The sequence below is a fragment of the Aythya fuligula genome, chromosome 1 (assembly GCF_009819795.1).
Source record: "Aythya fuligula isolate bAytFul2 chromosome 1, bAytFul2.pri, whole genome shotgun sequence".
In the NCBI taxonomy this organism is placed as follows: Eukaryota; Metazoa; Chordata; class Aves; order Anseriformes; family Anatidae; genus Aythya; species Aythya fuligula.
Genome location: NC_045559.1, coordinates 112755533 through 112781946, shown reverse-complemented (window position 1 = coordinate 112781946; position 26414 = coordinate 112755533). Strand labels below are relative to the sequence as shown.

Here is a 26414-nt window from a genome sequence, read left to right as displayed (position 1 = left end):
ATGCTCTTTGCTTCCATGCTGGAATAAGAGATTAAAAAAAAAAAAAAAAAAAAATGCTCAGATCCAAGTCTTTTTGCCTCATTTGGCTTTGGGTGGGTCTCACAGAGAGAAAGCAGGAACAGACCCAGTGAAGAAGCCAAGCTGCAAAAACCAGACATCTTCAGAGATGTCTGGTAAAGACAAAGATGTCAGGCAAAGACAGACACAAAACTCCCAGAGTGAGACAAGCATAGACTTTTCAGCATCAGCCAGTGCCCAGCTGCTGGGGCTGACATCCAGGACCATGCTCACTCCACAGTACTGTCTCTGTTCCCCAAGCTGCTGTCACTGCACTGGGCTGCTTGCAGTGGTGCCAGCCTTGGGCACTGCTGCATGTCAAGGTGATAAGCACATGCTTTAAGCTAAGGCATGAATTAAGGGACTGTTTGCACACATAAACTGGGAATCCTGGAAGGGGCAAGCTCTCCATGCTGGAGTAGCATTGAAAGAAAAAAAAAAGGAAAAAAAAAAAAAAAAGCAATAGTGTCAGGCAGCCTTAAGCTAGGACTCAGGTCAGGCCAGACATCAACGTTAAAAAGAAGAAACAAGAATGAAACAGAACTTAAGAACAGATTGGAGAATAGATCCCTGGCTGCTGCATTACAGACAGACAGGCAGACGCTGGCAAGACCTGGATGAGAGAGTAACCCCCTCTCACCTCACCCTCTGTCTCTTTGTCTCTACATCTGAAAAAGTGAGCACACAATTCCCCTAGACTACAATTGTGCAACTCTAACAACTTAGACTCATTTTCTAAGCTATTTGCATGGCTGTGAACAATTACAGAGAAGGCACATCAACAGAGAACCAAGCCCTGCATCTCAATGTTGATAATGCACTTAATAATAACAGCCCCACTTTCCTGGAAGAGAACATTAAACCTGTTCAAAATACAGTATTTTTTTCCAAATGATAGTATTTCTTCCCTCCTACGTCCTATCTACCTTAATCATCTGACTCCCACATAACTGGCTCCACTTCAATGACAGTCTCCTCTACTTATTTAAAAGTCATGTTATTTCCACTGCCATCAAAAAGGCATGATTTTCAAGTGAAGTTATTAAGTTTCCAATACAAGGATCAATGTGTGGGTGCTACTAAAGTAGACTTTTAGCAAAGAAAAAGAGATTCCCTCCTTTCTAACAGAGGGTTGAGTCTTGCTAGGAGAAAAGAAGCTGTCTTTTATTATGATGTTTTGGCTGTCTCCAAAGAAGAGAAATCTGCATCCCATTGTCAGCCCAGTGACCTAGTCCTGGTTACAGCAGAAAGAAACAGAAGCCTTTTCCTCTGAGGATGAAGAACAGAAAAATAATGCGTTGTTTTAACCAGCTTACTTACCTCCGAATTCTTCCAGCCTAAACATTAAAGATGTTGGGCAAAGCACAAGCCCAGCTTTCTTCTGAAGGCTCCATAAGACTATCCCTTCTGCCTGTATGCAAACCAGAGTCCAAGTGAGCCTGATCTGTCAAAGCTAAGAGCAATTAGGTCTGACCCACATGCTTGATTCCCACTCAGCTACTATGTTATTCATATGGGGCACAGGAAATTTATTTTAGAATAAAGGTCTGAGGAAGCACAAGTGAAAAATCTCTTCAGTTCTGACCTACAGCTTTTCACCTCAAGCTTTGTATCTGTGCTGACAGCATCATGGACTTCAATCCACTTTACTGAATCATAACTAGTTTTATACCCGCCCCCATGTGTAAGTACAGACTTCATCAAAAGATACCAATTTATTAATTTTGTGACACTGATCTGAACTGAGAGCTGGGAAATTAATCTCAGACCAATGATGTGTTTTGCAAGAGTTTCGGCTTCTTTTCCACACAGCTCTTTCAGCAGCCATCAAATCACCCAAGATCTTCATTTGCTGAATCCGACCTTCCTGAAGTTTCACTTCATTAGCTGCCTGTTCCACCAGATCTTTCACCTCTGCTCAGTCCCTCTGAATTCAGCAAGATGAGAAGACCGAGGGACATTCCAGCTCCTACAATAAGAAAGGTTCATGAAAACTGGATTATGCTGCACCTATACAATTAATGAATGAAATCTTCCAGGTTTGCTATTAAAACTTCTTTGTTTCAAAACCTGTCAGAGACCCTTAGTCAAATTACAGCTTTCATTTATCTCAAGATTACACATGACAATGTGCCAGTTTGACAGGCAGGCATCTGTCATTCTCTAACAAGGAGACAAAAAGAAAAGAATAGACAACAGAAAAAAATAAAGTAAGTTTCCTTTTCTCCCCCACTGTCCTCCCTTAGGGCAGATTCACCTCACAAAGCACAGATACACATTCACCTCAGGCTTACCTGAGCTGATCACCTCAGAATGCTGAATCATACAATTGGTAGCAGGAAAGTTACCAACACCAGGACCACAATGGCTTAGGACACAGATAATGCATAAGCATCTTGCCAGAACATGTCAAAAGTGCTCTGCTCACACTGATGTGAACAGTTCAAACCTTCTCCAGCTACTGTTATGCACATTTTAAGTTGTGTTCTGGTGCTGACAGCCTAAAGATACACACTGAAAATCACATCTCTCCATGCTGCCAAAAGCAATGAGTTTTAGACTTACATGTTCTGGAATCAAATCTACTTTCTCAAGTTCTCCATGGTATATTGAGAAGCTGTACTTATCCACAAGGTAGAAAGGGACATGCCTGCTCCCATGCCTGGCACTTCTATACAGCTTCAGTTTTCCATCGCACAGCATTTTTTGTTCAGTCTGAATGCATTCTACAGTGCTTCTGCATGGCAGTCCTTCAGAAAAGTGCAGCATAGCAGCATTCCTTGTGTTAGCCTAGAGATTTAGTCCCTTCCAGAGCACCAAAGCCTTATGAAAAAAAAAAAAAAAAAAAAGGATCAGCCCACAACCTCACCTGCTTAGATGGTCATAACCCCTGAGGGCCTGTCCCACTGATCCACCCACTTTGTTCACAGGTGGCCCAACTGATTGACACTCTGCTTCTTCACATGTGTTAAAATAGGAAGAGAAAGGGCAAATTCAGACCTGCCTTTTCATTCTGTCCCCAGCAATGCATGTACCTTGAAAAAAAAATGTTCTTGACCACTTAAGTTGTTATTCTCTCCTTCAGATATCCCAGTGTTGTCTCCTTTCCCACAGTCCTTTCCTGACTACCCTGAGAAAAAACAGCCCTTTTGTAAGTGATGCTTTTCCCAGGAAGAAGTGTTCCCTGACGATCTCATTACTCTCTACCCAGGGAGCTCATTTTTGTCCCATTCTCAGACAGATCCCTGTTGCTGTGATGTCTATGCTGCAGATGTTGTACAGCACTACTGAAATGTATCAGAACTGGTCATTCCCATCCCTGCATCAAAAGAAGTATGTCAGATGTGATGGCTGCTATTCTGAATTTGTATTAAAAAGATAAAGTCCAAAATGTTAGTCTCGCATTTCAGATAAAAACTACTGAGTTTTAGAAACGTATTTAGTTGTTGTTGCAGTTTATTCCCTAGTCATTTGCTTCTGTTAAAACAGAAAAGTTCTACTTTGACCACCCTAACCCACCTTGGAAACAGTCCACAGTTATTCTGGTCTGTGGTAAAGAGCATCATGAACATAAAATCTAGTTTTTATTCTTGCTGTACAGACCAAATGACAGTTAAGATCAGCATTCTGCATGCATCGGACCCCATGCTTTTATGCCTTGCTAGATAGCCTTGCATTGCTCAGGCAGGAGATGAAGAAGGGCTATACAGGCCTAAAGTCAAGTCTGGAGGGTGGTGCAGAACCAGCAGCATGATGTTTAGCAGGAAGGGACAGCGCACAAATTGATTTCTTTGTGGCATATTCTGCTGTCTGCAGGACAAACACAACATGAAAGACTCATCTGGTGTCCACACAGTTATGTTCAGTAAGTACACAATGTGCAAGGCCCAGGCAGATGTATCAGATGACATGCAGACAGCATTTGTAGGACAAAAAGAACCATTGGAGGGCTCATGGTCATTTTAGAGGAGAAAATGCTATTCCTGTTCATCATAAGCTTCAGGCTGTTGATTGCCTCAGAAATATGTATGAGGACAGGCGAGGATATTAGGCTTCATAATGCCTGCCTTAGTCTCTGCTGCATTTACCTGAAGTGGAGGAGAACAGTCATGCTTTAGACCTGTTCACATCTCTAGCACTGGACTAATTTCAATGAGATCATCCAAGCTGGATCTTTGTAGGTGTCTTCCAACTGAACTATTCTATTCTATTCTATTCTGTTCTGTTCTGTTCTGTTCTATTCTATTCTATTCTATTCTATTCTATTCATGAAAAATCTGAAACAGCAACTTTCTTATGTGTGGGAAGCACACAGACAAGTGCTTGTCTAGTCTCCTGTATGAAGTCAGAATTAAGTTGCAGGAAGTTTAAACTGTGGCTATATGATGACACCAAGTTGTAACAGTGACCCGTTATGTTGCCTGTACAGTGCTGTTTCCTTTTGTAGATGCTGTGTTCATGTTGGTTTACCACGGGCTTGTATTCTCATCAGAAGACTGAGGCAGACAGCAGCTCTCTCCATGGAGTCAGTCTTTGTTTCTGTGTCTATTCCTGGCTTGGAGTCAGACTGACTTAAGAGAGCAGATTAAAACTGGCCAGATAGAGTTATTACTGCTCCCTGCCAGCCTCCTCTTCTTTCTGACAAACATTATCACAGTTGGGGCTGTTTTAATGGACACCATCACTGCTGCACCCTGTGGTTCTCAAGGGTCTTTACAAAAACCTTCCAAAAACCCTGGCTTGAATCATGTAAGCACAGAGTTAGTAAGTAGGTGCATTGCAGGATCTGGGTAGGTGGTGCAACCCACAGCACTATCCTTTAGACTCCCCTGTGACTGCGCAGTGGATGTGTTGGTGCACACACACACCCCACCCCAGTCAGCATCACCTCTCAGAGCAGCTGGTGCCTAACTCAGTACAGTGTGCACCAAACAGCCATGTGCCTGTAGGTGTACCTCATAAAAATATATACATATATATATGTGTGTGTGTGTGTGTATATATATATATGTTTTGTCAGCACAACTAAGAGAAAGAATTAGAATTGAAAAAAAATAATAATAATAAATCATTTATTCCTTGACGTTTTTCCTATTTTCTTCCAAATAAGCAATCAAAAGTGGCATGGACACATGTCTACTGTTCGGTTGGAGGAGCAGCATCATGGCTTCCAATCTTGGGACTATGCTCTATCAGTAGCCTCTAAAATCATTTTTTGCAGTCAGCCTACAGCCCCAAGGCAGTAGTCACTCAAGGTCAGTTACCTCTCTTGTTCCACTTCTTCCCCAGAAGTGTTTGTTCTTGATGTACCAGGGCCCAAGGAAGATCCTTTCTGACTGACCCATATCACTCAGCAGTTCCCAGAGAACCTCCAGTAGCAGAAGAAGACTGTTATAGTGCGCTTTCGCACCACTGAAGCAGTACGATGCAGCATTAACACGTTGAAGGATCTAGTCCATTAACTTTCAAAATTAGCTTACCAAGGGAGATGGAAACAGTTGTGAGAAAACAAGACATTTAAAGCTCCTTGCAAATACAAACTGTCCTCCTGTAAAGAAAGCATCATATCTCAGCAGTTATATCTGTAGCTTTATCTCTTAAGTATGATAATTTGGAAAGGCTGCAAAGTGAATTTCTCTTTGCAGCTGCCATCTTAATCTCCATCTTTCTCCTGTTAGCAACAGAGCTGCAAGCTACAGCATTATTCAGGAGTTGTGCAGAGTCAGGGCTCTGCACCCTCTTTTGAGATGTTTGCTCACAGCAATTTAGTTCAAGGTACAACAATAACCCAAACAGCAGCAGGCCAGCCTGATCTGTGGCACTGTAGATAGTAGAAAGCTGTTGTGATATTTTTGCTAGGTATCGCAAGAGCTCACAAAGTGGAATTATGCCTTTCAGTGGTGCTTTGGGACATGGTTTAGTGATGGGACTTGGTGGGCGAGGTTGGTGGTTGGATCTTGAAGGTCTTTTCCAAACCTAGATGATTCTACCATTCTGTGACATGAATAATCCAAATTATTACATTCTTATTACCTTGGGCTGATTTCCTTTGAAAGAGTTCTTTTGTTGTCCCTTCAAATGTATTACCACACTTGGATTCAGAAGCATTCATGTGATTCAGCAGTCACATGAAAAATTGAGAAATTCCCCAAGACCAAGGTTCCTGAATCACAATGCCATTCCTACAGAGACCTTTAATGTCCATTGCCATGCAGACCTTAATCCACTCCATTCTAAAAGCCAAGAAATATAGCAAGAAGTTACTTTTGATTTTTGTGAAGCTTGGATTGGACCTTCATATTTTTGTTGGCTTTGGACACATCAGTTTGTGGTTGAAAGCCTGTAGAAATGGGACTTCTGATTAGCCCAAAAGGCATATTACAGCTAGAGAGGACTGTATCATATTTCTCATTCTCATTATCAGTTAGGAATGTGAATGAGATATTAATTGGCCTCTCCTTCCCTCAGGGACACACATAGACACACAAACAATCTGGCCAATTTCACAAAGGGATTTGTTAAATGAAAACCTTCATACTTACTTAACCAAACTTTGAGGAATGCTCCCTGAAATATTGGGCTTGAAACCTGTATTCAGTCACGGGAGCAGCATACAATTAGCTGTGCTTTTATCTCTGTACTGGCATCTGAGATTATCATAGATTTTTTTTTAACATTAGTATGCCTGGTGAAATCAGAGCAACCCTTTTGCTCTGTGATTAATAATGTGTTAAGCCAAGGTTCCAAATTATTTCAACTTTTCAATGGTTATGGGAACATTTACAAGACTGATGGTCGGACCATGTACTGCCAACAGGCTGAAAGAGCTATCATTTATTACAGTGCATTCTTGCAGCCAAAATGTGTAATACAACCCTGGTAAACTGTGCAGAAAAAGAATTATGAGTTGTGCTACAGCATTTTCCCAAATTAGAAATCAAGTGAAGCTTTCTGCACTACTAATGTTTTTGTGTGCGGGGAACAAGTGTGGGGAGAGGGAGGAAATACCGTTAAACTTCTCAAAATATGTAAAACCCAAACATTTCTGTGCCATGATGGCATAACAGTTTTGCTCACTGTGTTGGCTGATTTAAACCCATCATAACACACCAGTATTTTTGTGGTGATTTGTTTTTCATTTTCACCATATGCTTATAATAGCCAGATCTATCCATCATTTCCCAGTTATTTTCTTGTAACTATATTTTAACCAACCCAGTGCCTCTCTGGAGTCTGTTAATTGTCTTCTCACTGCTGACAGTTAAATTCTCCTCCCCTCATATGACAGGAGTAATTTTCATTTGATGACAATCAACCTATCTCATTAAGCATTTGAAGGGACTGAGGATTTCCAAGGATTTCCTTGATTTCACACATCAAGGATTTGTTATTTTGGGTATGCAGGAACTCCAAAACTACTGAACCTGGTGGCGCCATGCATCTCTGTACATCTGTATGTGTGTGCATGAGTGTCACAGCCTCATGTTATCACAGCACCCACAGGCAAATTCTCCATTATTCTGATAGTCACAGTTTTTACATCATGATTAAAAGAAATGGAGGATTCCACTGCACATACAAAAGAAAAAGGCCAAGGAAGCAAAATCATGAGTCCAGAATTCATGTTCTCTGCCTTGACCCATCCCATTAGCCTTGTGTTCCCAGAACAGGCTCCCCAGGTTTGTCATCTATAACCTTCTCTGTTTAAAGCGAAAGGAAGAAATGGTCTTAGGAAAGATTTTGAGTTCTGATGAGACTCTGGAAATGAGCAGAAGTTTGCTTTGTCTTGAAATAATAGGATTTAAAAAAATAAAAATAAAAAAAAAGCTGTTTCAAAACATTAACTCTCCATAAAAACTGCATCAGTACTTCAGGCCAAAAGAATCCTCCTGGCTCACATCAAAAGGACAAGAGATAGCCTTCATGCACCCAGATGGCAGTCAAAATGTGTGTATCCTCACTACAGTAGTATTTCTTTGCTACACACCTTCTATGAAGCCTTGTGGCAAGTCACCACTGTTCTCTGCCTCAGTTTCCCCATTGTTTATTAAAAAAAAAAAAAAAAAAGCAGTAATCTTTCCCTGCCTTTGAAACTTTCAGATAAAAAGCCATGAGAAATAAGAGCCAAACGTTACTACTATTATCATTTCTGAGCCTCAGTAATTCATTCCCTGCTGGGCCTCTGGATTCTGAAGTAAACTGATTGGTATAATACATTCTTTTCGTGTATTATTGTATTTGCATTGACCTCCATTTCCAGTAAAATAAGAGTAAAATGTAATTTAAAAATTGATAGGAAACACAGGAAGCTAATAATCTTGTTTGTACCAAACAAATAGAAGATAATGTTCTATACTCATAGGCACATAGCATGTGGCAGTTCTGTAGTCACTTCTTAAGGCAGTGTGTAACATCAGGGTTTGGGTTCAGGGGGTTCTGCCCAAAAAGATGTCAATCTCAGATTTACCAGACTGGAGTTCAGCCTCAGGAGATGAGGAGCACCCACTCACATCAGGGCCCAGATCTTCAGCAGTACTCAAAGAGGCAAGGGGAAGAAGCCAAGGTGGCACCTGCCACCTGTCCCAGGCTGAGTTAGATAATAAAGTGCCTCGTGCAGAGATTTTCTTTCTGTTATCTCTCTGTTAAAAATAAATGAACAAATAAATAAATAAAAACTCTGCCTGGAGTGAGTATGAAGTGAAAGCACTGGTGGTGTGCTTCATTTGGCATCCAGGGAAAACTTTTATCATGGAGGGAGAAGAAAGGCTGACTGCATGGCACATGGCTGGTTAGACCCAGCATTCCTCCAATGCTTTCTTGAATTCCCAAACACGTCCTCTTTGCTAGCCTGCCTCATCTCCAGACTCTTGCATTTTTCCTCCTGGGCTTTGTGATTTACATGGTTTGAAAGAAGCACAACTGGCTTTCAAGCCATCCCTGTGTTCCCTTGTCACCCAAGCCTTGTTAACTGGAAGCATGAAGGAGAGGAGTCAGTAACCTTCCAAAGGGAGCATGCCAAATGCTATTTCTCTTTCCCATCCTCGAGGTTAAGTGTGCCTTTGGAACTCAGAAGGAGCTGGAGGTTGTTGGCTTACAAACAGGCCTCTGCTGTCTGGCTTGGGACTTAGCGAGGATCTCATGGATGTGTATACCTGTGGAGATGTGGCTCAGGTTCACAGTACGGAACATCTGTGTCCTGGTGGAAGATGTTCCTAACTTGAACTGCTGTTAACTTAGACTAGAATCTGGATTTGTGTTTTCCATTTGCTGTGGCATACATTTTTTAAACACTCCTGTTAAACACTCATACACAACATTAGCGGCAGAGCTCTTTAGTCAGCAGTGCCTCGGTTTAATCTTTCTCCCTTTTACCTCTGAAACTCAGAGCTTGTTCTAGTTTATTCTCTGAGAGGCAGGACATCATCAGAGTGAAGGATGTCCAGTTTTAGCCAAGTGCTCATTATACAAAGCATATATCAATGAAGTGCTCCAAATTAGCAGTGGTCTGGCAGCAGTAATAAAAGCTGCAAGAAAGAGACTGTGTAATTGTGCTTGTCATGAAGAAGAATATAGTCTGCAGCTGGTGCACAGAAATGTTTCAAATCTATATGGGAGTCAGAAGAAAACCAAGTAGGCTACTAACCTTTAGTTCAACCAGAACCCAGCAAGATACCTCCTCCTGCAATACTATATTCCTGTCACAAACACGCACCATCCTGGTGGCATGTTATGTCCCTGTCCAAATATTTCAAAAGGAACTTCTACAATAATCTCTTGATAATATTTTCAAGGCATTGTTTTTTTTTTTTTCTTAGTTTAGATATATGCACACTTCAAAGTCTTTGAGAGCTATCTCTTCTGGTAGAAGAGTGCCACCTCATGACTGCTAGAGAGGAATGAAACAACCCACAAAGGTAAAGCTGAAAGCACTCAAGCGCCCATGGCCAGGAAGGGCTGGAACAGAACATGCCCTGTGTACCCACCAGCTTTCATCTAGCATCACAACACCCTGAGACAAACAATTCTTTGCCAATGTACTTTGTGATCATTGTTCCCTGAGAAAAAACTCAGCTTTTTTGGTTAACACCAAGCCCAGCCTCAATGATAAACAAAAAATAATTCCCCAGTAAAGCTAGACAAAATTATGCAGGCTGTTACACAAGGAGCTTCTTGCTTCAAATGCCCATTCATTTTGATTGAAGGCCCCTCTGCAGTATTTCAAGTACCTCTCCTCTGGGGACTGTGCAATTTGGGGTGAGTGCCCATTTCTCCTTGCTTCTTCACACAGCCCACCCCAAGCCTAGCCACCTCTCTTCAGGTTGATTACTTTTTCTGTACTAATGCAACTAACTTTTCTCACCAGCTCAGATAAATATTGTTTAAATTATAGGGAATTTTGGGGTGTTATGGAGTCATATTAACTCCTTGTTGCTTCTATAAATGAGGTATACAATCCAAAGAAACTCTGAATTTCTCATGCTCCATCAGCAGTTTGAAATATTTGTTCCAAAATCAGACAGCACATAGTCACAGATTGATTTGTCTATCCCTTGCTCAGGAACAGATAGTTTAAATATTTAATAGACATGAACAAGGAAAGGAGCAAAATACCCTTTTGCTGCTTTTGCTTCTTCTTTATTTTTTCCTTCTAAGTGAATTCAGGCATTGAGGAAAGTGCTAGATTGAAAACCCTAGAGTTTGAAGTGTGTTGTTCCTGTTTTTTTCCCAGAATAGAAATATCAGGAGAGTAGTACCAAAGATTTCCTAAATTCCCAGCTCTACTGCTGCTATTCTCCTTTATTAGACTCATTGCTAAATTCTAGGCAGTAATTAAAGATCCAAATCAGCTTCATTTTTGCCATTTCAAATAAAACCAAAATCAATTAAAACCAAGTGTGTTTTTTTTTTTTTCTAAAATGGTTATTGATCTACTAGGAGGTACATTAATAGCACCTATTATCAGACAGGATGCCACACAGCTAAAATATGGATACCGATTTTGACATAACTGGAATATTAAACACTGCTTCAGAAGTGAAAGATTTTGCATCTCATTCCCTGAGGCAACCAGTTTTTGCTCGGGCCTGCACTTCAAAATATGCTGCTAAAGTTGACAGATAGACAATATTATTAACCTGAAAGCATCAACTTATCTTAAGTCTCATCCTATGAACTGGGAAAAAAAAAAAAAATCAAAATGCACTTGTTATTCAGTGGGAGGATTTTAACAGCGCAGATGATTTTCTTTGCATAACAGCTAGAAGGCCTGCAAAAGTTCATCAAAAATCTGGGCTACATTAACTTTGGGATTGGCTGATACTTTTGTTATGATAACGATAACAACAGCTGATTCAATAACCCTAATTTAAATTTTAATTAGAGATCGTCATTATGGCAGATGAATTTTTAAGCTCAATGTGTTTAACAGTTTCCCTTTAAAGGATTTTCATAAAGGATTCAACCAGACTCTCTAAATAATAGCACAAACAAAAAGTGTGGTTGCTTAAACTCTCTCCTATAATGAAAATGAAAGTACTTAACTCTACTACCTAAAACTATCATTAGAAACTCTAAGAAAATTAACCCAAATATTCATCCTCCTCCTTTTCCTCCTCTTTTTACTCTTCCCCCTTCTCCTCCTCCTCATCCCAGAGCAGATACATTAGCTTTGGGCCATGTAGAGTGTGGGGGGCCTTCAGACAGGACCTCAGCCTTGAGGCCATTTGGGTCTTACAGTGAAGAAAGTAAAACTATTTTTCAAAGTCTCTAAGCAAAATTTCTCCACATACCAGGGGCTTCACTGCCTACAGGTCACAGGCAGGATGATAGAGCTAGAGGCAGATCCATGCAAAAGCCACCAGAGAGAAGAGAGGAGGAGGTGTTGGCTGAATGAAGTAAGCACAGGTTCAGGGACCAGTGAGGGGCTTGCTTGGTTGCTTGTTTAAAAAAATATATAAATAAATACAGTTTTGCTGTTATTAGCCAGAGCTGGACTAATCCAATTCTCACGTACCTCCCTTTCCATCCCCTTTTCATAGGCTGATGTGTGATAATGGCTGGCCTTCTCAGACAGCAGATATGACAGTATCAGTGATACTGTCAGGATTTAGAGCTTTCTTCTGAATGCCACTGAGCAACTCTGAATCTACACAAGTCCTCTTGGGACTCTTTCCAGTGAAATATAAGTCAAAATTACCATCTCTGAAACTAAGATATTTTTAGAAAACTGATTTCTTCAAGTTGTCTCTCCTAAAAGCAAGTACCACCTACCCATGTTTAGCTTGTTTTCCAGCCCACCTAAAAGGATGCAGTGTTATAAAACCACCAGCTAACCCTACCAACAAATTGTATTGCTTACCAAAAAATCCAAGAGATTTTGGATAGAGCGTCAGCCTTTTTTATTATTATTTTTAATGATGCTTTTCCAAACACCACATCACACCAGCATCTGCTTGGCAGAAGCAAGTGCTTTACCCCAAACTCTCTTTCATCTCCTCCTCCTATTTCACAACAGCTAAACCAGGCTTTAGCAATGCCATTAACCACAAACAGCCACCAGAATACTTTGTGGGTGATTCACAGATTTTGTTGTCAAAAAGCTAGTGATCTTTCTTATTTCCTAAATTTTACAGCATACTAAGCTACATGTTCACACTGTTTTGTCTTTAATCTTGGGTTCACAAACATTTTCACAGTAAAATGTGACATTTTTTATAAAAAGCTATGTCAGTAAACTTATTGCAGAGCAAACCTTAAATATTCTGTTCTTTTTTTTTAAGTAGCATTTTAAGAAGAGAAACAAAAGCCATCCAAATGTGCAGACTCAATTTATGCATTTAAGATGTCTACACAGCAAGAGGTGAAAAAGATCATACATGTATTTTAATGAAATGTTTATCTCACAGTCATGGCAGCACAAGTGTGTAGCAGGTACGCACTGTTATAGAAAATGTTGGTTTTATTACAAGTGTCATTCTGACGAAAGGTGTTGTGTTGTTTTTTTCCCAGACATCCCTTGGCATCATGGTGATGTGGGATTTCACCAATGCCCAGACACGTCTTGGTCTATTGGCAGTCACAGTTACTATTGTGTGTTAAATGCATGTTCCTCAAGGGAGATATGTATGCTATGCATTATGTAGCATAGAGCCAATATAGCTGCCAGCTATGTTTTCCTGTAATAGATGGACTCTGTGCATATGTCTTAAAGGATGCCATCTTAGAATAGCTCTTACATAATCAATGCTTTTCTCCTTTTATGAGGCCAATTACTTTTAGAGTTTATATTCTCAGCATTTAAGCAGGCAGCCTGTAGAGCATTCAGCTCTGCCTTATGCCACACATAGGCACTGCCCCAGGGACAGTTGCTACAGGTGTGTCTGAGCTATTGCATCTTGCAGTGTTAGCCTGAACGTGTTGGATAAGAAACAGATCCTGACAAATTGCACAGAAAAGCTAGTTTTCAACAAGTCATGGGGTTTAATCAAACTATGAATTTTGAAGTATTAGAGGGTGCATTTTTCTTTCCTTCATTTCCTACCTGGGATTCATATCTGTTCCATTCCCATCTTCTGCCTCCCCAGCAAGGGATGGAGAGAGAGGAATAAGCTGCTGAGGTGCTGATCTCATTCAATTTTGGGGTCTATGCAGAGCTGTGAATAACAGGAGCTGTTCTACTGCTTTCTTCCCCAAGATGAGCAATGCTCCTTCTTCACCCTTCTGTCATCCAAAACCGGTTTTTCCTATGGTTCTCCAGCCCATCATGAGGTGAGAGAAAGGGCAGGGGACTCAGAGACCCTGGAGGATGAGTGAATCCCTTTAGCCTTTCCCAGCCTGAGGTCAGGTCATGGGAAGCCAGGTGTGGCACAGCATCTCAGCTGGGCAACTGCATCTGCTCCTCTCTTGTCACTTGTCTGAGATGCTTTTCCCCAGCAGCTCTGAATATAGTTACTAGATTGACCATAAAATAGACCAAGCCCAAAGTGCTTTCAAATACCGAGGTAACCAAACTGGAATATTTGTCTGAACTGTTTATTTTCTGAGGTTCTCTGGTATGAGAATTAAAGATGTTGCTTCAGCCTATGGAAAAGAAATAGGAAGGCAAGAGGAACTTCCTCGTAAGGGGGTGTCGAGAGGCAGGAGACCTTTTCTCCATTAACACCAGTGACAGGACCCGCGGGAACGGGGTTAAGCTGAGGCAGGGGAAATTTAGGCTTGACATCAGGAGGGGGTTCTTCACAGAGATGGTGGTTGCACACTGGAACAGGCTCCCCAGGGAAGTGGTCACTGCACCGAGCCTGTCTGAATTTAAGAAGAGATTGGACTGTGCACTTAGTCACATGGTCTGAACTTTTGGGTAGACCTGTGCGGTGTCAAGAGTTGGACTTGATGATCCTTAAGGGTCCCTTCCAACTCAGGATATTCTATGATTCTATGATTCTATGAACTCATGCAAAGGCAATGATTCTTGCTGCCTTGCTGCCTCTGTTATTGAAGCAACCTAGAAGGGCATCTGGCTAGGCTGGAAACCATAAACAGAGTTGAGTTATTAGCCTAAGTGAACCCCCAGGGGTCTTCCCCACACTCCCTGCTACCTAGGATCCTCTGCCCTGATGGGTCAGGTTGCACCACTTCACAAACAGCCTTGCCAGGATGGAAGCAGCAGCAGGTGGCTCAGCTGGAGCCTGCTGCCTTCACTGCCCGCTCCCTCCTGTTTTGTCAGGAAATTGCAAAGCAAGCTGCCCGCGCACCGTGGTGGAAGAGACAGTCCCATCTGCAGGCCAGAATTCAAGAGGAAGCCCACAGATCAATGGTAATGCATTCTTAAAAGGTCAGGACAGATCTTCTGTTTCATCAGCACTTCACATTTTGCAAGCAGTCACTGAAGATATAGCTATGCACTGCAGCTTCTTACAAACTTGATTCTCTTATATCCTTCTCCTGCAGATATCTGTTAGGAGAACTAAAGCATGCTGATGAGATGATGTCTGAAACACCATTGAAACTATCAATGTATCCCAACACTCAAACACAGAGTAGAGTACAAAATCCCAATTCTTCTTGTTCCAGCTCCACCTAACCAAGTCTCCTGTTCCCAAGGACTCTGAGAGCCAACTTTGCAAAGCTCTTCTCCCTCTGGTCAGACTCTGCATTGTTTGATATATTGAATTTCACAGATTTAGTCGACAGAAAAATGCAATCATCATCCATTTGAAGAGGCGCAGCTGAAAAAATGATTAAAATTCATACGCATCAGGCAGCTTGATTTGCTGGGTATGGCCTGAATATAAGGCTAAATGAAGGTTAAATATTGGCTGACTAGTAATTGTACTGTCTCTATGAGAAGCTGTTTATTGAGAATGTATATGGCACTGTAGCTAAAAGTGGCAGCACATATGGAGATTGAATCAGATAAGCTTTTCTGCTTTCTGCATGTACCATTTCTCAGACTAACCTACATGCAGTCACAAGGCAAGAAATTAGACACAAAATATCCAGTGAAGGACATTTCATGTACTCAGTGATCCTTGTGGGTCCCTTCCAAATCAGGTTATTCTATGATTCTATAATTCCTGAAAGGAGAAATAATAACTGAATAAGTTAAACATTCCTAACCCATCATTTTCCCATTGGAAATTATCATTTCACTGACACTGAAATCTCCCCTGGGGATAAAAACAATGTGCTTTTTTACTAAAATATGATTGTCTTATTCTAGTTCAGATTATACTAATACATCAAAAAAGCCAGAATGAAAACAGAATGCTTTGACTGACCCAAGATGGACTTTATGTAGAATATAATTCAATATAAACTCAATTTTTCATACTTGTTTTTTGGTTTCAGTTTGTTTAGGAAAAAAAAATAGACTTTGAATGTCGGGAAGTCCTACTGAATTGTAATTATGGTTTGTCATCTGCTTAATTTCCTACACATATTCACCTCTTTTGCAAACATGACCTACTAACATATCCTTTCTCCCATGGGGATGTGATTTGACTGCCATCCTCACCAGTCAGACCAGCTCGTTCCAGGGAGACTTGCAGTTTCTGATGTAGAGTTTGTCCATGGTCTCAACTCCATCTGTGAGAGTTAGACAAAAGCTACCAAAAAGATCTGTGATTATTATTCACATATAGAATTAGATAAAGGTATAAAAATGTAAATAGGAAGATCAGCCTCTCAGTCTGATTAAATAAGAAATATGAAAATATAACTACCATATTACTCAAATAAATTACAGAAGAAAAAAAAGTAAGCACTAGTTTATTAAAAATGGGATGAGGGGGAGAAAATAAATAAATAATAAAGAATAAAGTTAATCCCTTATGTTTCTGTAGGGAAAAATAATCTCTTCTTCCTCCCTTCCTCTCCCACTCACACACATGCTCACACACAGTGAGCCAGCAGTGGCCATGCTGCAATGTAGCTGGGAGGTGGAGAAGACAAGCACACCATCCCTAACCCACAACACAAGGATGTCATGCACAAATTCCCAGGCCTGCTGAAACAAAGATGCATTGAAAGACTGTCAGGCACCTGTCTGGCTTTTATTACTTTCAAGAGCATTAGGCATAGTTCAGAACTAGATAAGTATCCAATTCCCAGGTGTGTTTTGAGTCAAGTTACCAGACCCACTGGGAATTTCCCATTGCTAGCTCTGAATGAAAGGCTATGTATATTTTTTTAACTCAAATAAAATTATATTAAAAAAAAAAAAAGTTTCTTGTCAAAGTAAACACATACAAAAAGGAAAGGGAAAATGTCTTATCAGAGCACAAGAGCATGCTATCTGCAACATTTTCTGGTAATGACATGTGATGGTTTCAGGCTTTAGAAAAAGTAATGAATTTAAGATACAAGACAAGTTTTTGCTCTTTTTCTTTTTAGATTGATAAAAGAGAACAAATTGACTAACAGAATATTTCTGACAATAGCTTGGTGGCACTATGGAAATTTTATTTTAAACCTATGTCCTTTTTTCAGGCAATTATTTTCACACCAGGGAGAATTCTTTAGTACAAATTAGACAGTGGTAGTCTAGATGAGAAGGATAATATATCGCAAACACATCTACTACATTTGAATCTTCTCAGCACATCCCTTGAGGCAGACAAATAAAACAGACCTGGCAGAGCTAAGTAATTTACCAAAGCCCACACAGTACATCTGCAAGCGAACCAAGATATAAATCTGATGTTCTTGACTCCTAGCCTTTTGCTTGTTTTTAATAGCACATATTGATCTTTCATTGTCCTTAATGTCTAAAAATAGCAGACTCACAAATCAAATCTTGCACAAAATACATTTGAGACTGAAAGGTCATCCAGGCAGAGACCATCTCTCTGTACATACTGCTTGGTGGTACTTAATGAATAGAGGAGCAATGCTCAGATGTAAACCCAGAAAGTCACTGTAGCTTTTGTGTGTGCCATACCGGAGTTTAAGAGGTAAAGTGCATGTTCATCTAATTACCTCTGTATTAGTTCTATCATCACAGTGTTTAAGTTAAATTACCCTGTCTTTTCACCTGTGCCTCAAGTAAGGTGCAAATCTGGCTTTAATGCTACAGGTCAGCGCCACCTTATTTTCATAACTCCTACAGCAAAATAGTTGCATCATGAGCCCTGATATAGAGGCTGTAGGGGTAGAGAATTCCATATGTTTGGTTTTGGTTTTAAAAGGTTCTTATTGTACAAATGAAATTTTGGACAAAGATTGAAATCTCTACAGTGATACCTTAGAAGAGTATATTATGAATAAAGACAGGGTGAAAGTAGTATAATAGGAATATTACACATGCACCTGGATGTCTCAGCTCTCAGCTGGAGACCCCACACCAAATTTTATAGTCCTGTAGATGTGCAAAACTCCTCTTGCCCCAGAAATACGGACACTGTATTTTTCTGTGTACACTCCTGTCTTCCACTGCTGAGATCTTACTCCAAGCTGAACAGTGAAGCAACCTTCCTAAGAGAAGACTGAAAGCAGGTGGTTCTTATGGGCTAGCTGGTTCAGTCTTGTGCAACAGAAAGTCTGTCTCAGAGGATATCCACAGTAAATGGAACCTCAAAATCCTCTTGACATCATGGCCATCAGCCAAAATCATGCAGTCAGGAATAGCCTGCAATACTTGCCCCCCTCATTTCAATTTATCACATAGCTTTTAATTCCTTTTTTGTCATAGGATTGAAATTTTAAAATAAAAATCTCTTGTTGTCATAGACTGCCCCAAGTAAAACAAAAGCTGAGTGGGTCTGTCCTTACACACAACCTGCAATAGGCTGACTCAGAGCTGCAAAGCACTGTGTTTCAGCCCAAATACATATTTGACTCCATGATTTTTTTTTCCCCTAACTTTCTTTTAGTGTTTTCTTTTTGAAGTCTACCATCAGAAAGTGAAATAATACATGGTAAGGGTATGTGACACAACATATTATTGTGTAAGCTAACAGAGAAACCTTAAATTGTATGTGACACAACATATTATTGTGTAAGCTAACAGAGAAACCTTAAATTAAGTGTGCTGTGAAGAAGTGCATCAAGTCATTCTGGGTCACCACACCAAGCCCTTATACCACTGTCAGACAGTGGTAAGCATAAGCCTAAATAGTAGTAGACAGCGTGAACAATCTGTAACCTCAAAATAACTGTACTGGGCTACTTTTCAAAAGTGATGAATGTGGAGGTGTCATCAACTTTGTTATTAATTCTAATCAGTCAAAGGTGGGGTTGTAACCTTACCCTCATATCAGCCATGACTGGAGGGGATTATTTTGTCATTTTCATAGACCGCACTGTGCAAATATTAAGCACATCAAAAGCCTTTCACTCTAGCAGCAAGAAAAATTGCTGATGGGGTGCACAGACCCTGTGGGAGGGAGTCACCTTAGTTCATGCTCCTAGGCTCTCTGGAGAGAAACACCCCACACGTATCAGGAGCCAGAGCACGGTCCCAACTTCTTGTCAAAGCAGTCTGAACATAGTGTCACAGATGTGACCAAGTCCTCTACAGCCTAACCTGTGGGCAAATAGCATCCCCACCCCAGCACAGATACCTTGCAGCAGGAGCCCAGCTCTATGTCAACTTTAAAGCAGACAGAAATTTAGCAGGCTGACTTCAGTTCACAAGCCAATCTTCACAGTGCTGCTCAGGTCTTGTTGATTCTTACCTGTTGAACAGGAATAATAACCATGTAGAGAATAAATAAGATTTTTAGGTACATTGGTTGTATAGTAATGGGATTATCCAAAATAGTAACTAATGGCTGATTTCAGATACGTGGAACTAATCCCAGCACTGTCAGCAGGACCTTTTTGTTCCCATTCAAAAGCAAAACTATAAAAATGCTGCAATATTACCTTAGCTGTTTTTTGTTTTTTTGTGTGTTTTTTTTGTTTTTGTTTTTGTTTTTGTTTGTTTTTTAAAAAAAAAAGTCTCCTTCACCAATACCTGTAATTTATTTTGCTTCCTATGTTGTAACAAGGACCAAAATTCAGCTTGTGACTCTCTCTGCATAGTGCCAACCCTGGAAGGGGGACAAGAAAGCAATAGGAATGGTATCCACAACAGTGCCATTCAGGAAGACTTTTATGACCCTGGCTACAGCCTATCAAGCTGTAACTGCACATTAAGTATAATTAGAAAAAGAAAAAGAAGGAAAGAAGAAGAAGAAGAAGAAGAAGAAGAAGAAGAAGAAGAAGAAGAAGAAGAAGAAGAAGAAGAAGAAGAAGAAGAAGAATAATAAGAAGAAGAAGGAAAGTAATACAGCTATTAATTTTACTTCATGGGTAACTTGCCCAACAATCAATTTCTTAGGCAGTGCTCACTCGTGATTCCCTAGCCTGTGCAAATATAAAACAAACAGACCAAAACTGCTATTAATTTAAGGTTAAGACCTAAGTGAAAGCTACAATGTATAGGGGCTGATTACCACTCATTCAAAATGCTTTGAGTTTAGAGGAGTGAGACAGCAGCCAAGGGGAATCATCAGAGGTCTCACCAGCTCACAGTGTGTTGAAAGTCCAGCATGCAGTGAGATGAACAGGTGTCAGATAAAGCCCACTGCAGTGCAACCTAATCCTCCCTCTGCCTTTCTCCTGCACCAGGGAGCAGGGACAGATGGAGCAGGAGGCTGTGGAGCTGCCTCACAAGGGTTTACAGGGGCTGGCAGCTGCCCCACACAGCCAGGATTGTCCTTCAGTCACCACCAGCCACCCTGATTTCACTGGACACCCATCAGCCATGGCAACTTAGCAGGGCCTGAGCATCCAGCCTCAAGGTCTTCACTGGACTGTAAGGTTCCTGTTTAAATAGATCACTCTAGTTATAGCTTTAATTAATTTTAAATGAATTATTTTGGTCTCACAATTTTCCTGTTTATTTTGAAGAAGTCCAATTAGTGCTGAACTAAGAAGCTCAACAGGCTCTCCAGCTCTCATCTGCCCTGAAGGGATCCAATTAAAGTGAGACACTAGTCAAAATGTCAAACCACAGCTATTTTTAAAGCCATTGTACAACAGATCTATAGCTACATATAAACAACATGTATACTGAATAAAACAGGCAATACTTGTAAACCTAAAGCCTAAAACTCCCTCACTCAAGATGCAGCTTATTCCATTAACCAAGAACATGTTCAGAACTTACAGCAAGTAATGAAAGACAATTAAAACCACGGTGTATAATAAAATGTGTGCAAATTAGACAATAGTGTATGATAAAGGTGTAAATGCAGAAAAAGTAGGAAGAAAAGGAACAAGCAAGGTAAACCCATGCAATGCAGACTTGCAGAAATCTCTCTGTTCTGCTTTCAGATCCATAGAGGATCACTGGCAATCACTTCAAGGGCCTCTGCAAGCATGGGACATTTTAATCTGGAATCCTTGTGATCCACTTACAGACTTTTTCCGTATCAGCTATCACAAATATTTGGAAAGCATTATAAGGCCTTTCTCATACACACAGCCCTCACTAGATATAGTCTTTTTCTTGATTTCAATGTACTTATTTCAAAAATCCTAACTCTCATTCTAGGTCTGAAATTATTTTGTCTGTCAATGGAAAATGAACAGGTATTAAATCATTGTAGAATGGGAGACTAAATTAAAAACAGAGATGGGTCAAAATTTCAGATTAGGGTTAGTTTTTAATGAGCTGTAACTCAAGCCTAATTCAATTAATCTTCTTGACTTCTGCAGAAAATTACCTTCCTCTTTTCGAATGGTTAAATGAATTTTTCCTAACTGCAGCAGGAACAGTGGGTATTTGGTCAGAGCACAGGAAGGCAACACTGTTTCAAAGGCACTTCAATATTTTTTAATTTAATCTCATCACCTTTTTAATGAAGACTCTAGATTTTCTGCTCACTTCAAAGTTAAATTTCTCCAGCAAATAGATTAGAGACATGTGAGTGTTAGGAGTGACACACTCCTTCAGGACAGCCCATCCAGGGGTCACTGGTCTCAGCAAGCCACCATGAAGCAGCAAAGAACAGGTAGGAAGCCAGTCCAGAGTGGTGTCTGAGATAACAAGGAAGACATCAAGACCACCCCTGGCTGCTTCTGGCCCTCTCTGCCTCCAGTTCAGTGATGCCACCATCTCTGGGGCAGGGAGGTTCTATGAAATACTATACCTGCTCTTCTGGCTCTGCCAGAGCTCTGCAAAAGAAATAGCCCTTTCAGAAGATGCTGCACTTCTGCATTTGTCTCTTGTATATTGCTGCTGAGTTCCTCCATCATTTGGCATGGAAGATCTTCTTTAGACTAAAAAAATTGCACAGGAAATCTCAAAAAGGATGATTTTGTCATTTGATTTCCAGTGTTCTTCCTTCACACCTGTGAAATGAACACTAAAATGGTAAGATCTTTACAGTTCTGTTTGTGCATTACGTGAGAAGTGAAATGTAAACATGACCTGCACTGCAATACCAAAAAATATAATAATGATAAAAATTAAAATAAAATAAAAAATGAAGGTCCTAGTAGTTCAGTAAGGGAAAAAGAAGGAGAAATTAAGATTAGTAAACACAGTAGAAGTATGTTCACTTTTCTGCCTGGTTCTAACAGGTAGAAAAAGTGCATCAGTCTTCATGCTAAAGCTTCCCTTGACAGTCACCACTCCTCAGTGTCTGATGTGTGGCAATAACTGGAAATTACTACTGAAGAAGCATGGTAACACAGTGTGGTAACAGCTGGCAAGTGGCTTTCTAAACATAGCATTATAAATGTAAAAGGTAGAGTACCAAGAACACCCTGAATTACCTGAGTTTGAAGAGAATATTTAATAGAATGAAAGCAGAATCATCTAGAGTAGTTATTGCAGTCCTGAAAAAGATCAGAAACTAAACTACCCATGTTTGCTCTACCTGAAACTCTCTGTGTGACTTCACAGGGAAGAGAAATGATGTGCATTTCTATGGACTGCCATTTGTGCCCCCAGAATGAAAGATTTTTTTTTATTGCTTTTGATTATCTTCTAAATAACTGATGTGTGGCAGACTTGTTCAGAGGATATATATTGGTATTTATTATTTGATGTATACCGTTTAGCTGAGGTTTGATTAGTAACATGTAGTTAATAATGTGCATATAATTAAAGGAAAACCATCACATCCTCTCTATGTAAACCCAGTTTGTTGGGAATATTCATTTGCCTTATAAATTCCTTTTTGCTGATATTTTTCCTGATCTGCTGAGTTATCCCTTCCACCGCTGAGCAATAAGATTTTATTTTCTGCCTGAGATGGGATGGGTTCTCCAAGTCACAGCACCGCAACACAACCAGGATTTTCTTCAGCCAGAGGACACCCTGAATCAGACTTTGAACTTGGAATGGTTGCCTATCTCCATATCTCTTAACATGATATGTTATCTTACAGATTTATTTCTCTACAGCAGCTCACAGAGTGAGGTCCAGCAGAGCTGTGAAAGGAAGGTAACAAAGCTCACAGTTAGTCCCAGTCATCTGAATTCAACACCACAGACCATGACAGTGTTCCCCAGGAGCTTTGCTGATGTTTGTGCATTGGCCACCAATCCAAACCTCAAACATGACTAAAAGGTATCTCCAGCCCCTGGGGGAGCCAAGTCAACCTGTGGATTACAGGCTCAGGAGTTAGCTCCAACACAGAAAAAGCTTTTACCAGAGTTTCTCAGTTAGCCTAGGCAAGTGCTGAATGTGGCGATGTAGGTTTGTTACAAAAATCACCTGCCAGGGATCAAAAGGATGTCACAAAGCAAGTCACGCACATTCGCAACAAGCAATCTTAGACTCAGCAGCAGGCAAGTAACTCACTGATGAAATACAGAAAGAAGAGCTGCATGTAATGAAGAAATGTTAAGACTTTGCTCACAGACTCAATGCATGTTATTATATATGTACTTGAGAAGGAAAAGGCATCAAATAGGTTACACACCATAACATTGCTTTCTAAACTCAACCTCATATGAGGTCAAGCCTATTATCTTGCTGGTATGTGTTTTTTTACATACTCTTCTCTGCCTATTTGAAAGAAAAAAAGAAAAAAGAAAAAAAAAAAAAAAAGAGAAAAAAAAAAGGATTTGGGAAAGCAGAGGGTCCTTATTAAAACACTTCTTCCTTCTCTGTTACAGGAATGACATGCCAAGCTCGAAGTTCATACATTACGAGTGAGATCCTGTGGGGTTATCGTTTCACCCCTGTCCTCACTCTGGAGGATGGATTTTATGAAGTTGACTACAATAGTTTTCATGAAACATATGAGACCAACACACCAGTTTACAGTGCCAAAGAGCTGGCAGAGATGGCCAGCCGAGCAGAACTGCCCCTGACTTGGTCTGTTTCCAGCAAGCTGGACCAGCATGCTGAGCTGGAAACTGAAGAGGAAGAGAAAAATCAAGAAGACCAAAATGAAAGAAATGGTGATGTGGCAAACCTAGAGAACGAGTCCAAACTGTAGAACCACCAGAGGTGTAAGAACCACACGACCTTCTTTATCTTCTCCCTTTTTGTTCCCCTTTCCTTTCTTCCACACACTTTTATTTTCTTCCCTGTCATTCTTAATTCTGGGAAAATAAATATTTGAGATGTGAAATATCTACCTGCCCAAATTAAACTCAAGAGATTCACAGACTAAGCAAAGGCATAGGTTAAAGCTGCAATACCCATTACTTCCAGTGGAATCTCCATCCCCACCCTGCAAACAACCGACGGTTTCCTCTGCACCTCACAGACTTCAGACCTCCAGGTTTACTAAAACTGACCAAAAAAAGCCACCGGAATATAATCAAGATATATAAAAAGGCAAGGCTAATTGATGTTCATCAAAGCAATGGGCCTTGACTCCATTTTTTTATATATATTTCAGGACAGTTTTGTAAACTGGTCAGCAAGCCTTTATGAAATGGGCCTTGCAGCTTTAAGAGGAAGGTGAGCAGAGGGCTCTGCAACCCAACACGATACTGTACATATGCCTTATGTAATTAATTTCTCTTTACATTTAGTAATAAACAACGCATGTACAAAAGTACTGTAGTAAAGATCTTCTAAATAATGTACATAGTTGTGTAATTAATGTAGGTTTAGAAAACGAGTTCTAGAAATATCGGGATGCAAAAACAAACTACCCATGAAATAAGCACTTCTCTTCTAACATTTGGAGTCTCATACTGATTTCTCCCCTTATATCTATGGCTCTTATAGTGCATGACATCTTCAGTGTACCAGACTGGCAGCTATTTAGAGTACCTCACTGTTTCCCAAACAGGTCATTTTTCTGACTCTAAAAAGCCATAAGTCTGGGAGAGGGCAGGGTAGAAAAATTGTAACATAATTACTGATATACTGTGAAAATGTTTACAAATAAGGCAAACTATTCCTGGGTATTTTCTTGGCAGTTCAATCTAAATTTAGACTGTGGCAAACAAGAATTTCCTGCGTATTCCTAGTCTAGCAAGCATGTTCCATAAGGTATTAGCCTTTATGTGCAATATCCAGGGAAACAACTCCTTTCTCCCCACACAAACCATGGGATTTAAATGGAGCAAGTTGCTGCACGAGCAGCACAGGCCATTGAAAACCAAGTGTGGTCCTGTAGCGAGCAGATCATAACCACCTAGCTGGAAAACAGCTGAATTTCAGCTGAAGCCATAATGGAAGAAATTCTCTTGCCAACAGCATCGGTGCTTTGTCAGTCCCAAAACAAGTCACAAAACACATGCCATCCCTGGGTAACAGGTTTCAATAGGGCTTCTCAGAAAAATGCATAGATTCTGCCACCCGTGTTCAGAAGCAGGGGTCCCTAGATTAGCTCCTTGGCTGCTGTAAACCACTGTAAATCCTGTACATCCTGGCTTAACAACTTTAACATTACCAGTTGCATAGCTCACGCCACAACACCTGCACCAGCAGGGGTGCTGATCCAAACGGCCCTCTGCTCATGGACACACTGTGTGATGGATGCTGCTCCCGCAGCACAGCAGTGCCCAGCACCAAGGACTCTGCCCAGCATGTGTTAAATGTTGCCTCTTCAATGCAGGTTGTGATGCTTTTGGTGGGCTTTCGCTCTGGCCCATCCACAACAACATTCCTGTCAATGAAGGAAAGGAAGCTGCAGCCTTAATTTGCTTGGTTTTGGTTTGTTTGTGTTGTTTTCTTTTAATACCTGCCCACTGCAGAACGGAGAAATATATTGAAAGGAGTCTGAAGCATTTTAGTACAGAAACATTTACGTTAAAATGGGAAGAAAAAAAAAAAAAAAAAAAACAACTCAGGAGAATCTCAGTGGGCAGGTAGAAATTTTGCACTGTGATATAGCTTTCACTCCAAGTCCATACATATTCTCTGTTTTTTGCTGAAACAACTGCCCCTCGCCAGTTTTCACCTAGTGTGGCTAATCCACAGGGTTTTGCAGGCTCTCCAGCTGTGCTTAATACCAAGGCAGGAAGAGCAGGGTGTGGGAGAAAGGTTTGCCACCAGGGATGGGCAGGTCAGGCTGGATGGGAAGTCTTTTGTTTCATCTCTGAGCATCTTTCCTGAAAGGCTTTCACAGAGCAGCGTGATTTAAGTAATGGTTCAGAATATGGTGTTTTTTTTTTTGTTCCCTCCAGTTGGGATGGATGATTTTGTCAACCAGGTAAAGGTTATTTATGCTGAAGTTTTCTGAGATACAGCTCCTTTTGCTATAGACCTCTTAAAGCTTGGTCTTCTGTCCTGGTACCAGAACCAGCCCAGCACTCCCACTGACACATCACAGCCCATCTGTAAGGCCACCCACAAGGGGCACCCAGAACTTTTAAGGCAGGGTCACTCCAAAGCTCTGCTAGAAGACAGAAGCCTTACAGCAGAAGACCCAGGGGTAACACGTGGGTAGGGAAGA

The 26414-nt window shown here is 40.6% G+C and overlaps 1 protein-coding gene across 1 annotated transcript in view; it reads left to right on the top strand.

Moving 5' to 3' along the window:
* The window catches only part of KCNJ6 (potassium inwardly rectifying channel subfamily J member 6), a 161946-nt gene extending 136145 nt beyond the window's left edge, over positions 1–25801 (top strand). The window contains exon 4 of the mRNA XM_032186099.1: positions 23671–25801. Within this exon, the coding sequence (XP_032041990.1) occupies positions 23671–23996 (326 nt within the window). The 3' untranslated portion in view covers positions 23997–25801. The remainder of the gene's footprint in view (positions 1–23670) is intronic.
* Positions 25802–26414: the final 613 nt, after the last annotated feature.